General features: G+C 41.1%; 1 protein-coding gene across 7 annotated transcripts in view; it reads right to left on the bottom strand.

Moving 5' to 3' along the window:
- The window catches only part of dgki (diacylglycerol kinase, iota), a 63,320-nt gene that overhangs the window by 28,240 nt on the left and 19,498 nt on the right, over nt 1–15,582 (bottom strand). For 2 of the 7 annotated variants that reach the window (XM_046378425.1, XM_046378429.1), the window contains exons 2-8: nt 7,868–7,976; nt 4,642–4,737; nt 1,820–1,894; nt 1,127–1,183; nt 928–996; nt 771–839; nt 236–352 (exon numbers count right to left, since the gene is read on the bottom strand). In XM_046378425.1, the coding sequence (XP_046234381.1) occupies nt 236–352; nt 771–839; nt 928–996; nt 1,127–1,183; nt 1,820–1,894; nt 4,642–4,737; nt 7,868–7,976 (592 nt within the window). The other 5 variants (XM_046378428.1, XM_046378426.1, XM_046378427.1 and 2 more) reach the window with 5 other exon arrangements.

Here is a 15,582-nt window from a genome sequence, read left to right as displayed (position 1 = left end):
AAACTATCACCCAGCCACCCACCGACCCACCTACAGACACACACACGCACACACACGCACACACACACACACACTCACAGATGCACAGACAGTTTTTGACACATGCCTTCTTTTAGCATTTTAAATTTAGATCCAACCAAGTCGTTTCTCATTAATGTCACAAAATGACAGCTAGTGAACTTCATCAACCAGTGGACCGACGGGTGTGTGTGTGCATGTTTGTGTGTGTGTACACCTGAGGTTTCCTGACTTTGATGATCCAGGAGGGTGGAACTATGACTCCTGCGTGGGCCCCCAGAGAACATGGCTCCTCAATCTGATGCAGCATGAAACACGTCACCTTATTGTGGAACTGCAAGAGAAAAAACTATTTATTAATCATCTTTTTATATCAAAGACACATTTTACATGTGAGACACAGCAGTCTGAAACTCTGTGTCAACCAAATGACCAAAAACACATTTTCCCCAACTGTATGTTCAACTTCCAAGGGTTTATGACAACAGATAATAATAAAAACATACATTTGGACTGAAGAACACACATGTCTTGGAGTACTGGATGTTAAAGATGCAACTAAACTAAACACATTTTCTATAGTGAAGAGTGAAGCTCACAAGACTCAGACCGTCACTCATTTCTTTTATACCTGAGGGTGTATATTTGCTCTGTGAATGTCTTATTAATTTACGGTAATAAGATAATCTGACTGAGTCACATTTGTTTTTAATTTACTCTATACTCATTAAGACAGAGGATGAATTACTTACAGCCTGTTTACACCAGGAGCAACTGATGGCAATGATTTCTTTACTGTGGAAGAACTTCTGCTGAAAACTCTGCAGAAACGAGCAGACATGCACATGAGTGAATGAACGACAATCACTAAAAAAACATGTGTGCGTGTGTGTGTGTTTGTGTGCTTACCTTTCCACACTGTTTACATTTCCCCTCCTGTCTTCGTCTGTGAACCCAGTGATGTCTCAGCGTGTTCTGCTGTCAGACAGAAAGAAGCGCTAAACACGTTAATGCTAAATGTGTGAATGTATAAAAAACAAAAAACGATTTCCCTCAAAAGTTGGGCACATGTTAACACACATATATACACGCACACACACACACTTACATCTCTGAGGCATCTCGATCCTCCCTCTCTGAAGGTTGGCTTACACCGAAAGTTAATCTAGAGAGGGATGAAAAAACAAACATCAATGCTGACACAAAATACCAAATCAAGTCAGTTTTTATTCCAAAAATACATTCGTACATCATTTCCCACAGTCTACTGATGGGTTTTGTCTTTCTCTTTATTTACACTGAAGCTGGAGGAAGTGCTGATATGCAAACAAGGGATTCAGAGCTTATCGATGTCCATTTATGACAAGAAAGGAGGCTTCATTTTTCACGATGACTGAGATTTCTAAAGTAAAACCAGTTACAGCTTTATAAATCCGAACAGAAGGTGAAAGTGTTTAGTGAGTCTACAGTCTTATGCATCGCTTGGAACAACTACAATAGTTACCCACTATGCACCTGTCCTTCATGAGCTGCTGGCACTAAGTTTAAGCCTACATGCGGTTTAATAGTTTTAAAACAATGCAGCAGAAACCTCAACTCTCACATAACTGTCAGAAATAAAGGATGAACAGGATGACAAGATAAGATAAGGTGAGACTTTATTGATCCCCAGAGGGAAATTTAGTATAATAGATATTAAATTATCTTCAACAATGACAGTCTGTCAAGAGTGCATTAAATGTAAGATTAAATATATATATATATATATATATATATGTGTGTGTGTGAGAGAGAGAGGAACCTTTTCGAGTTGCTCTATGCAGCCGGTGTGAACAACGATCTTACAGGCAGCACATTTCCTCCTGGGGGCCGACTTCTTAAAGGAGAAAACAGACACACAACACAGAGGGCGGTGAGATACACAGCAAACACACTACAAACACAAGCACTGTAACAATGCACACTGATTGGACACACACACCACCGGGTCACACACACACACACACACACACACACACACACACGCACGCACGCATGCACAGATAAAAGTCACAAAGATGTGTTCAAGGTGCCCAAACATTTCACTTCTCCTGTTGTTCAGTTTAAAAAGCTCTGGCAGCCTTTTTATCAGCAGCATTAGCAGTACAATAACACTCCAGGCATGAAAGGAGACACCTTGACATTTTACAGTTTAAGTTATTCTTCTGCACCAGTCATGACTCAAAATGATAAAAGAGGAATTATGTTGGCATTAAATTAACTGGGTGCCAACACTGATGGTGTCTCTGAAAGTAATAGGCTGACCTGAAGCACAATTAAACTGCACTTGTCTACAGCTCTTCTGTCTTACCTGCTCTGTGCGGTAGGATACGACCAAACCAGTCATTTGTTTAAATGTCTTTAAAGTCAGAGCCAAGCTAAGTTTACTTTTATATTTTGACTTTTTATGCTGAGCTAAGCTAACGGGCTGCTGGCTCTTCAAATAAACATAATTTCCAAAGTATTCTAATATTGCAGTACAATTTTTGAGTAAAAATGGACAAAACAGTAAATGTACATGTGTAAGAAAAAGAGCTAACAAGCTACTGATTTGGCCCAGTAAAAACCCCAGCCTTTTATCACAGTGTGTGACCAGCAATGAAAATTAATAAGCGAACATTCAAGATACCAAAGTGTTGTTTGACTTGACAATAAATACCAATGTCCTGCTGCCTTTGCTCCTGGAACACATAAACCACACATTATGGGAGGTAATATGACAGCTGATAATGGACTGGCCAGTAGGTTCACTCCTGACTGTCACAGCAGGCAACAGTTAATGGCACGGTGCTAATCTCGTATAAAAACTGAGAAAAACTCCTATCTCATTTCCTGGTGACTCTGAATGTGCTCACGGTGCAAATGTTCCACCACAAAACCCTCTTTGATCAAGAAACCCATGACATTAAGGAAGCAAGATGTTCTTTTTTTAGAGATGCTGGGATAAAATGCAGCAGAATGACGGGTGCTGGACAAGTAAATTGCATGAGCCTCAATGGAGGAACTGTTTTTTTTTGTAGCAATGGTTACATTTGTGAGCGGATAATGAAATCCACCCTGTCTTTATCATCTTTGTGACTCCTTTGTACTGAGGGTTTACGTGATCCAAAAATCATGCTTTTAGAAGAGATAAAGAGAATACAAGTCAGACAGTCAAGGCATTCCAGAAGTTTTGAAGGGCCACAGCTTTTAAGAAAAGGAAACTCCAGGAAGGCTGCCTCTTTACGTCATGTGACCTTCGGCTTGCAAGGCACGACGGTGCCTTCACAGTCTCCCTGCAAACTGCACACGCAGGGGCGACATTTTGTTTCTGCAGCATCCTTCAGACTGCCAGCCTTTTCCCTGATGACTACGGTAAGTCTACATCAGTCATATCTAGCTGAGCACAGGTGAGAAATGTGCTTATTTATGTCAACCATGGTTTGCCAAAGCAATCAAGAGATTCTGCTGAGGTCAGGTTGTCCTTTCAGGTTAGCCAAAAGACACAGAGAGAGGGAATATCCAATTAAACGTATGACAGAGAGAGATCTTTGTGAATTTATTTTTGCCGCAGCTCCATCTTCACGGCAGCGGCCTCACCTTGTTCTTGTGCACACACTGTAATTACATAGCATCACTGAAAATATATGTACAGCTGTGTCATTATGTTATTGTCAGTATTAAAGGTTATTTCTCAGCTGTCTGTTCAAAGTGCTGTTGTTCTCTGTGCGTGGATGGATGTGGATTCACAAAACCTGCAATTTAAATACACAGCCACGCTTAATTTGAAAGTTCACTTTCTTCTGCTGCTTTGTAGACACGCTTCATCTGAGTGTGAGCGCGGAACCCTGTTTAACTTCATGCCAAATTACTCGTCTGAATTTAAGACTAGAAGCTCACAAAACGCTCCATTTCCAGATGTTTCCAGACCACTTGGACCACCTGCTTTGCACACCAACTCTGAGAGATCCTGAACTGAATCATGAAGGGGAGACTGACTCAATTTTATGCATGTAGTTTTCTAACAATTTTAAAATGTCTTTCTTAAAGAACTGACTAACTTTCTTTTCTCATAGCTGCAGCTCTCAGCATGGCCAGACTTGAAGTGATTTTGGCCTCTTTTAATATTTTCTGCTTCGTTTTGGCAGAACGAGGTGAAATATGCAAAAATTATGGCCACTTTGGTGTTGGTGACGTATACTGTGCAGTACAAGTGACGCAGTTCACTAAGGCGTTTCATAGAAGACTATATAGTAGTTCTGTAAAATGTGACTTTGCTGACTAGCAAATTGAGAAATGTCATATGTGTAATTTATATCACAATTCAAACAGGATCCAAAACTTGAGAATGCAGGGTCATTAAATTCCCTGTTGGTGTGATGGTCAGTTGTCTCAAAACTTTTGTATATATACAGTAGTCTATGATGCAAGGTGCTGTTTCCCATTAATCAAAAATGACAAAATCAAAATAAAACTAAACATTAAGTTTGGAGGTTCTCACATTCCAGGGAAATTACTTGAATTGGTCTCTGAGGCGAGAGTCTCCTTCACTTTGTGACACACACACACACACACACAGGAGTGTTCAGTGTGTCCACTACTCACTGCAGTCTTTAGCAGGCAGGCGTCCTCTCCGAGATAGCAGAGCTCTCCTGAACAACTTGTCTCCATCCACAGGTGATCCCCATTCACCGCGTTCTCCTGCCGAGAGAGAGAGAGAGAGACAGCGAACAACTGGCATTACCCCCGTGCATCGCTCACTCAAGATTATTTTCAGTCACATTAAACTGCAACCATATGCACATAAACACTCTGGAGTGAAAGCGGTCAACAAGTGTGTCAAGCACATAATTGCCGCTGCTGAGTAGGTGGGTAATTTCACAGTGCATTTTAATCTAAGGTGCTAATCAAAACACTACAGGAGCTACAGGATTCAAGTGAAAAACACACACATCCTTATGTGCATACAAACATGCAAGTGTGAATGGTCGCATGCATGTAACCGGATGTCACAGGTTCAGGTGAACCGTTTTCAGAAGGTGTTTATGTGAGTGTATGGTCTTGCAGGGTGAGTTGTTCTCACACTGATATCACCTCATAGTGCACTGAATATTATGCACGGTTTCAGTTGCTATATTGTCTCTGAAATACAAACTCGACATTTAACATCATTACTGATTATATTACATTTTCTATATTAGTACAGAAGCATAAGATTCTGGCATTGTGACAGTCTCAAGTGTATAAAAACTTGGTTGGATTTGATTTACGGTGCTTGACATATAATATCATCAGGACTGCAACATTTTGCATTGTATGATTTTAAAAATTAGAAATGTGCAGAGATGCAGTTGATTTTCTCTGTTAAGAACATAAAATATTGCAAATAATTTAAGAAAAACCTTTTGGAAGTACAATCACACACTCCATGAGAATTAAAACCATATTATAAAAGGCAACAAAAGTTAAACGATCTTTGCCAGAAGTTGAATTAATTTATTCACAGAAGGTCAGTCTTTTTGGTGGTTTAAACATGGAGTAAAATATATTTATGTTAGTGAGAAGCAAAATCAAAGAGGGTGACAGAGGAAGGTAACTGAGGGACATAAAATTGTGAAAAATCATGTGAAAAATAAAATTTGCATTTTTCCTCCTCAGTTGTTTTCACCATGTCAATAACAAGTGACCAACTGGCCAAACAGAAGTGGACTGTGATGAGAGAGAGGAGCCAAAGCTCTCTAATACTTTTCTAATCTCTCTTTCTGCCTCTCACTTCCCTCAGACGGTAATTCATAGCCAAAACGGCTTCTGCCACATCAGTCACTCAGCCGCAGCAAATCCCTTTTATTGGCCATTCTCGAGTTCCTACGTACAGTAGCAACACCTAAAAACACAGGAAACCAGTTCCCAGTTCAGCTGCTATTCTGTCATTTTGCTGTAACATGTGAGCAGCCCCTTAGTGAACGTGGACAAACACTATCTGACTCATCAGCACTTAAAAAAGGGGCCATAAAGCCATAGTAAATCAACCGCTAAGTGTATATTAATGAGTGTTTAAGTACAATGATTATAGGGGTGTGTGTGTGTGTGTGTCGTGCAGGGAGCTAAAGGCCAGCGATGACGTGGTGGAAGTGTCCCTGCAGACAGAGTCAGAGGGGAATCTCAAATGTGGGCAGGCAACAGTTTGTCTACTTACAACTTCCAATTAATAATACAGTTTACATGTTTTATTTACTATTCATTACGGATGTATGACTCACTCAGTGTATAATTATACAGTAAAAAAGACTGGTTAAAAAAAGCGATGGAAAGATTACTGTTTGACCATGATCATTCCAGACTTAAGATCTCCCGTCTATCTGATGTTTTTGAACTTGATTACGCAGGATTCAGAGTTTGAAGTATTTTGGATGCTGTTGTTTGCTTTCTTTTCAAAGCCTGGTGTGCTCCAAATTGAAGAAAAAAAAAAAAATGCACCTTACAATGATGATTCAAAGTAAAACCCTCCCTCTGTCACAGTCATTATTTTCCCGTTGAATTGGATAAAAATAGAAGCATCCCTGTCTTCCGCTGGGCCCATTGTAAACGAGGTAAAGTTGGCAGCACACACTTCTGCTAAGCCTGTTTGAGAAACACAGCCTATCGCTCAAAATCAGCTCTAACAGGGTCTTAGACTGTTCTCTGTGCTAAATGGATGCATTTACGTTGCACTTTCTGAAAGATTTTTCTGCAATTTACACATTTTTTCCAAAAGCCATTTATGGAATATAATAGTTATGGTCATGTTGTGTCTTGCAGATCTTCAAAACAGCAAAAAGATGGTTCAGTTTAAGTACTGTAGGAGACTTAGGTTTGTTTCGCAAGATTTGAACTGGTGGAGGTGATAAGCACCCTGAAATTAAGCTCTGCCTGACAAAGCCACTTTAGGGAAAGTATTTAACATTTGAATATTAGCAGGAAAACGTCACTGATTACAGAAAATGTCTAACCTTTCCCTTGATTTGCCCTTTTTCCAAAGAAAAAAGGAGCTTTCCACAAAATCTCTTGTGAATGATGAAGAATTTAAGTCATCATTGTCACCATGAGAGCCGGAGATATCAGCTGAAATGAACAAACGTGAATTTTTGTATGTCTTTGTAAGGTGAAATAGTTGTACAAATGTCCCATTTATATTGACAGGTTTTCAGTGCAACCAACATTTTTGTTGCATTTTCTGACCATTTCTATCTAACTTACAAGCTGTTTCATGACCATCTTCACAATACTTTTAATATCAACTTGGCATTTTGCTTTTAGGGTGTTAAAATGTGTCTTTAACCTTGTAAGGCGTAATATGAATTAAATCTATCAAGTCTGACAAAATAAACCCACAAAATGTCACATCTCACAAAGTCTTAGTACATAAAACTTTCTCTGCAACACTATATTATCAAAGATATTTCCCAGTGATGATCAAATACGCATTAAGAAAATCACTGCTTTTCATTTCCACAGGAACATAAGGCTGTTGAAACCAGTCTGCTAGCAAATCTGTCGGCATGAAAATCCAAATGCCACACAGTGACTCACACAGACAGAATAAGGACAAGGGAGACTGGGACAACTGTCTTTTTTGTGCGTTATCTGAACCCACATTGATGTATATGCATGATGTACATTTTGCATTTAAGTCCTTTTAAATAGATGCACAACTCTTCTTGTGCAAAATCTAGCAAAACATTATTATATATACAAAAAAAAACAAACAAACTGGAAACAGAGATCAAAGAGACTAAAATCTGATCATTATTCATAATCAATTGAATGAATTGAGTGTATGCGAGCGTCTGACCGTCCAATCAACGCAGGCGCGAAGCTCCTTGTTGGGCCCGTTGGATGCAGGAGGCAGGGAGGGTTGAGGAGGACCGAGGTGCTGGAGGCCGGAGCGGGAGATCGCTTTCCTACAAAACAACACCAAACAAACCAGATGCAAAAATCAACACCGTCATCCTTATGCATGACACAGCTCTCTCACCACAGAGCGGCTAAATGACACAGAACACCAGATTTCAGTATAATTTAGTATGTCAATTAATTATTCACGCTATGAGAGCGCATCGGCAGCGGGTTCAGCTGGAGATATGTGGTTGAGGAGAAGTGGGAACAGCTTGGAGAGGAGACTGCCAGCAGCACTTTGGGGTGACGAGGGAGAGGCAGAGACAGAGCCGTTCTGTCAGAGGATGAGTCAGCAGTCATCGCTCTCTCTCTCTCTCTCCGGGTTTCTGTCTCTGACTCTCGCCCCATTAGGCTGTACTTCCTCATCTCATTTTCTGTCATCTATAGGTTTATGCATTTCTCCGTTTCGATTTCTTCGCCATCGTGCCCATGAAACATCATATCATCATCTCTGCGTATTCATCTGTTAACTGTTCATCGAGCTTCTGTCAGTAAAGCAGCGAAAGGCATTAAACCTTATGAAGTCGGCTGAAAGGGGGCAGAAAACCTGCTTGTATCTGAGCTATGGCGCTAAGGAGGAACATTTTCTGCCAGCGTTTTGGTTATTTCACATGACAGAGTTGTTCTGTAATTGGTTTGAGCTGGGAAAATGTGCTGTCACACATTTGTGAAAATGTGTGTGTGTGTGTCTGTCAGTGGAAAAGGTTTCACAGAGCATCTGACCCCCCCTGTTGAAAGTTTCAGTGGCCGTCTGTCTAAAATTATCAACCAGGACAAAGAGGAGTCCACTTACACACACTGTAACCTGATGACACACCCTGAGACACACACATACACACTCACTCACACTCACTCACACAGACAAACACATGTACACACCCTCATGACTCTTGGAATATAAATAGTGTTGCGTGGGTGACAACAGCACAAATGCCAGTCAAATGCTGACTGGACATATGTTACCCAGAACAGGGGACCACACACATACACACACACACCATGAATCTAATGATGAATGTATATTTTTTTGTTGGAAAGGACGTCTTATTTTTGCATAGGCTCAACCTCTCAGCGCCGAAGACACGGCGACAAGCGCGTCTATTAAAGAAAGTAACAGACGGTTTTGTTGAAACCATTTATATGGAAGTGAAAGGACAAGCAGAAAGCGAATGTTTCTAAGCTTTGGCTTGTTTTGTACTTAATTAGCTGTAGTTTTTGTTTCATTTTTCTTGACTTCAGACTCAGTTTAGTTTGAGGATATACATCTGTGATGACTGTTGGAATATATTTTAAAAAGTAAATTCTAACAGGGAGAGTGAAAATGAATAAAAATAAATATTACCCGTAAAAATGATGGCTGAACCTGATCCTGACCTCAACTAGACTTTGAACATCCAACACACACACACACACACACACACTTAACCCTGCTGCTTATTGCCGTGTCAAGTGTTGAGAGGTGAGGATTATTATAAACTGATTATGGTTGATCAGATATGAATGAGAGCAACTGTGTGCGTGCGTGTGTGTGTGTGTGTGTGTGTGTGTGTGTGTGTGTGTGTGTGTGTGTGTGTGTGTATGTCTGTTCATGATGAAATGATCCCTGCAGGAAAGTGTGCTCCTGAGTGTGTCTTGTTGTAGAAAGAAAAAGTCAGAGCTTCTAAAAAAAAAAAAAAACCCAAGACCCAAAATGCACTTGACATACTCATCACAAAACAATGTCAATGAGAATACACCTAAAGGCACAAACACACACACAGATGCTCTCATTCCGGGGTCACGGACCAGTATTATATTTGAGTGAGTCCTAATCTACTAAAAGCAGACAGGATCACAGCCATTAAGGCGCACTCCTAAAATCTAAACACACACACACAAAAAAAACTGCAGTGTGAAGCTTTTCTGTGGTCTGCACACGTCAAAACCATGGTAGCACACACACACACACACACACACACACACACTCACACATTCATTCACTTTGCTTCAGAGTTATGTTAAGTAGATTTGCCCACGAAAAAGGCAGTAAAAGTGCATCAGTCCAAAAATAAATCTTGTTTTAAAAGTATTAACAAAGCAAAGCTACCTTGTGAAACAACACAAATCGCACCACATCCACCCTGAATGATCTTTCTTTGTTGCCCTTTGCATAATTTGTTGGTTAAAGACACTTCCTGTTGTGTTTTTCTTCCTCTGTTCACTTGAACATACTAGGTCGTACCAGTTTCTTGCTTTTTGTCACTTCTTTTCGCTGTTGAGATTCTGGAGTTGTGACCTGTGGTCTCCCAACTGTTTATTTTCACAAAAGGAGAATTCCAGCTGTCTCACATCTGTCTTCAAATGAAAGCACCTAATGGCAACCCCATCAGAAGCGCCAGAAAGACACAGTGGACACAACAATCAACGTCACCATCCGTGACCGACTGGTCTGAAAGCAACACGCAGACTGCTTCAGAGTTCACCTCGTTTGTCTAACTGTCCTCCACACGAAAAGTCATTCTATTAGAATAATTTGAAATCAAATTATGAAAATGTATTCAACGAGACAGAGAAGAGTCTGTAAGCACAAATTCACTGGTTGTATTTAAGGGGAAACAAACTCTACAAACATCTGGGGTATCAAATCAGGTTGAGCGGTAGAAAGAAGAACCGTCGATCATCTGCGTGATCAAAACGAACGCACATTTAAAGCCCTTGAAATAAATGTCTCTAACATTTAAACCAGTCAGGTAGGAGAAACGTTAGCAGGGACAGGAAGACGTTCGGTGTGTTAAAGCCTCTGATGAAGAGATAAAATTGAAGCCTGTATGTTGTGGAGTTGAATGCAGCTGCTCTCTGCTCACAGTTCTAACACCACCTACTCTCTCTGTAATTCTGTCTCACTCCCTCTCTTTAATGTTCTCTTTATCTGGCCCCCTCCTCCTTTACCGTCTCTGGAACTAATCTCCCTCCTCTTCCTCCTCCACTCTCGTCTTCTATTCTCCTCCTCCTCCTCCTCCTCCTCCTCCTCCTCCTCCCTGTCTTCCTCCACTCTCTCTCCTTTTTGTCTTCTACATATGTTCAGTTTTCTCAGACACCACCCCCACCCCCACCACACACACACACACACACACACACAGCCTCCCGTAGCCTGCTCCCCTCTCTAATCTCCCTCTTTTCTTTTTGCTCCTCCTCTTCTTACTATTCCTCCTCTCTTGTCATCCTCTCCTCCTCCACCTCTTCCTCCTCCTCCTCCTCTTCTTCCAGCAGAGGTGGGTTGTCAGCGTTGCTCTGACAACGGCACAGCGGGAGCATCGGCAGCTCATCCAGTAATTATATCGGTAGGGAATCTGTTCCATGTTTGAATGTGTGTGTGTGTGTGTGTTTCAGGAACTTTACAGTAAACTGTAAATGCAGTCACTAAGACAGAAGCCTCATGTGGGCTGACTGTGTGTACGCAGACACGCACACATATCGTCTTCATTTCACGGCCCACACACCAGGGATGATGCAATACCTCAACTAAATACAGATCCTCAGTAACCACAGAGGGGTCAACAGTTACTACAGTAAGAGCCGCTCACATAGTTCAGCACAATTCAGGTGATTAAGGTGGGAAGAAAATGGGCTTCTCATTGTGAGCGGTCTGTCTGACGGCAAACAAGCCTCCACTGGTGTAATTTTCTCTGTGTGGTTCCGCACGGTTAGGCAACACCGTTTATGATTGCTGATAAAAGTGAGAGCAAAAAGTATGAGGCACAGAAATAACAGGCAGCTGCAGGTGGGAGGAATCGAGTTTTAACATCTTCTGACACGCAAAGCAGAAGATGTTGTGATAATGTGGGAGAAATTGGTTGACAAAAGAGGCACAACTGCTCCAGTGTGGGTTTAGTGTTAAGCCAGTTTCTCTGTGCAGGCAAATGTTTGTTTAAGGAACGATGAAATATTAGAAATTCAACTAAGACGATCTGCATTATGAGATTTTGCAATAAGATGTCAAATGTGGTTGCTTATGAGTTAATACTGATCTGTTACTATGTGAGACATGCGTGTTTCTTTATACGAGCCCACCAACACATCTTAAAACAAGACAAATTTAAACGTGTTTCCTGCAGATGTGACAGCACAGATGAAACAACAGAGTTTCTCTCCTCTGAATAAAGTTAGCTGGCTAGCTAATAAATCTTAGACTGATCACAGGCGACTGGCGTGATATAACTGGCTGAAATAAGTCAAAGTCATATTTTGTTTAACAGGAAGAAAACATGAATGGATTTTGATATAAGAACACAAAGATAAATGACATAAATTGTTAAACACGTGCACAGCATACCATGGATGTGATCTAAAAGGGATAAAAAGTCCTTTTTTAATCTCAAATTTAGTGGCGGAGTTTTAATCAGCCATCTGAAGCTCAAAATGTCACATCATTGTGTGCTCCAGATGTGCATACTTTGGTTAAATAAAAGGGGAATTAGCACATGATGGCAGAAGTGCTGAAAGCACACTAATGCACAGAGTGATAACCACAAGTCGTCTAAAAGAGAGACATCTTTTTTTGTTGAGTTAACTGAAGTGACCCACACTGGCTTCAGTTACTGTGCGACTGCCAGACAAGAAGCTTCATTTTTTCAGAACAATCCTGCGCTTTTGAGTTAACATCTACATTCAGAAACGGCACCAGCAGAGGCCCGAACAACAGCACAAAATCCTGTCAGCAGAAATAAAAAGTGATTAGTCAGAAATGCCCACAGGAGCCACAGCCTGACATTTAGACTTGGTTATGTGAAGAACTGATTTGTTAACGCTGCATTACGTTGGTTATAATCCCTTTAAACAGGCAGAATTTCAAAGGTTAACATGGCAGCTGCTCCACAGTTTCACTCACCTGTAGCCGAGAAGCCGGTGAAACCAACGCATCTTTTTTGCCCTCCCTCTCCTTCCTCCCTGCCTACCTGCTTCAACATTTATCATTATTATTTCTACTCTGTTGCTAAAATCCTCCAGTGGTTAAAAAGAATACTAATAATATCAATAATCCAGCGCAGGTTAAACCGACAGTTATTTCCCTACACACTCACAGCACAGGTCAGGTAATTATGCCAATCAACACAACAGACAACGGAGACCTGACACCAGACATCTGAGCTCTGTACTGTGTAACCGTGTGGGTGTGTGGGTGTGTGTGTGTGTGTGTGTGTGTGTGTGTGCGTGTGTCTGAGAGTGTTTTTGATTCAGGTTTAACTCACATAGGAAGTACAGGGTTATGATTTATTTTGAGATTAAGCCTGGTCATAGACGGGCTCGAGGATGGTCCGAAGCGACTGGGGTTATAGGAAATGAATGCAGGCAGTGGAAGTAAGAAACTACAGTGTGTTTGTGTGTGTATGAGTGTGTGTGTGTGTGTGAGAGAGAGCAGTGGTGTCCAATGAACTATGACACTGGATCCACTACACAGTCACCTCCGTACCTCAACTCTCTTCTGCCTCCTCCACCTCTTTTCAACATTCAGCATCAGTGCATCAGCAGAATCATCAAAAAGCATTCAAATTAAAGCAATTGGATCGTCTTCACGTTACATATTATATGACAGTTGAGTGAAACTGTTGAACTCAGCAGCCCGTGGTTACTGACTGACATGTAAAAATGTGGCGCAGCTCTAACCACATTTCCAGAAAATGGTCGCAAGAAAAAGCTCATTTAGAACCCTCAATGCAAATATAGGAAGTTGTTGGGGTGTGTTTATAGATAAAACAACAAACAGAAAAGTCTGTTCTTCTAGCTTATCGCACTAAAAGCACCTAAAAAATTCCATTGTCATAAACCATCTGGCATACAGCCGCAGAGTGTATGGTGGACATCATCCTATCACATTATTGATTATAAATCTTCACATTTAAGGTGGCTAGTATCTAAATCCATTTAAAAGATAAAATGGTCTTCTATCCATTCTTGTATTGCTCCCTGTTTTCAGCCATCTCCTCTCTTTCCCCTCTTCATTCCCTTACAGGTGAATCTGCTCTATTTTTGGAACAATTACGTAAGAGATAACCTGGCAAAGGCAACCCGAGAAACACATGCAGACACACAAGTAGATGAGCTCATGCTTGAATATGCACACACACACACAGAGAGAGAGAGAGAGAGAGAGAGAGAGAGAACATACACTTATCAGTTTTATTAAGCGAGGAATTTAGCTGAATGTTTGTGCAGCAGAGTTGGACTGATACAGGGATTTAAAGGCCAAAAACACCAACAGTATTTTCTAGCTTTCTTTTTATGCTGATGGAGAATTTAATTCACGGTGAAAGGGGAAAATTCTCAGAAACTACATTCCAGAGGATTTAAATGTGACCAAAAATAGAACACTAAAGACACTGATGAAATTAATGCACGTTCTGCTTTTTAAAAGCAAGAACAGCGTGATTCTTCAGTTGTGTGTCTGTGTAACTGATTCCCAACTGAAAGTATCCGATCTTTGTTTCCATTTATAGCTTCACATATGCAATAATTCATATCTTTCTTTCTTTTTTAAAATGCATTTTTTCAGGCTCTTCCCCTTTTTTTTGATTGTGACAGCTGCAGAATGACAGGAAACAGGGGAGAAAGAGACCGAAAGAGGGGGGGGGGGGACAACATGCAGCAACGGGCCCGAGCTGCTGCCATTAGGACGACCGCACTCCCACGTGTGCGACCAGGTGAGCTGCTGGGGTGGAGAGATTATTTCTATCCAACAATTGTCTATAAGGCAGGAGGACAGTGAATTTAAATTATTTGGCATGTGGTTTGGGTGAAGGGCAAAGCTCTTACCACTACAGAGACCTCATACTCTATTCACAAAACGCCCCGAAGCCAAAAGTAACTCTGAACTGGCAGACGAGAAACTGAGGGGGCATGTCAGTGAGAGAAAGTAAGTAATTTATAAAGTATTTAAAGTAGGTCTTAAGACTGAGAGGAGTTACTTTCATAGTGGCTATTTAATAAGGGTTCAATCTGCTCACCAATGAATAGAAAAAAAATCCACTAACACAGGAGATGACAGTTTGGAGATTACAACTCCAGCTGAAGCTCAGTCGATATCCGTTATTGTTCCCAGTAGGGAGATTTGTTCTCTGCATTTAGCCCATCATAGTGTTAGAAGCTTTGGGCAGCCACTGCGCAGCACCTGGGGACCAACTCCAGTTCTAAGCCAGGGCCAAGACACGACAATTAACCTAACATACATGTTTTTGATGGCAAGGGGGAGACCGCGGAGCCCCCTGGAGAACGTGCAAACTCCACACAGCGAGGCCCTGCTCCTAAATATTGTTATAATAAATACATAAATAACAGCAATCTGGGGAACTTCACTGGTCGGGCTGACAACAGGTAACTCAGCAATGTCGTTTCAATCAGTGAGAGGAGAATAACAGAAAATCTGGCTGTATTTTAGCAACTTTAGGATGGATTATTTATGCCACAGCGAGGCACAGGAGAGAAGAATGACACTACATTAGGTGAGAAAAAACAGAATTTTGACATATTGTGAATTAATGTTAACTTCACCTATGAAATTCAAGTCAAGATCCAGTCTGTGTCTCCTCAGTTCTGCATGATCCCAGCTTTTAAATACTAGAGGGGTTCTGTTCGGTT

The sequence above is a fragment of the Scatophagus argus genome, chromosome 22, assembly GCF_020382885.2.
Source record: "Scatophagus argus isolate fScaArg1 chromosome 22, fScaArg1.pri, whole genome shotgun sequence".
Taxonomy (NCBI): Eukaryota; Metazoa; Chordata; class Actinopteri; family Scatophagidae; genus Scatophagus; species Scatophagus argus.
The sequence above is the reverse complement of the archived record's forward strand: the minus strand, read 5'-3'. Positions and strand labels throughout refer to the sequence as shown.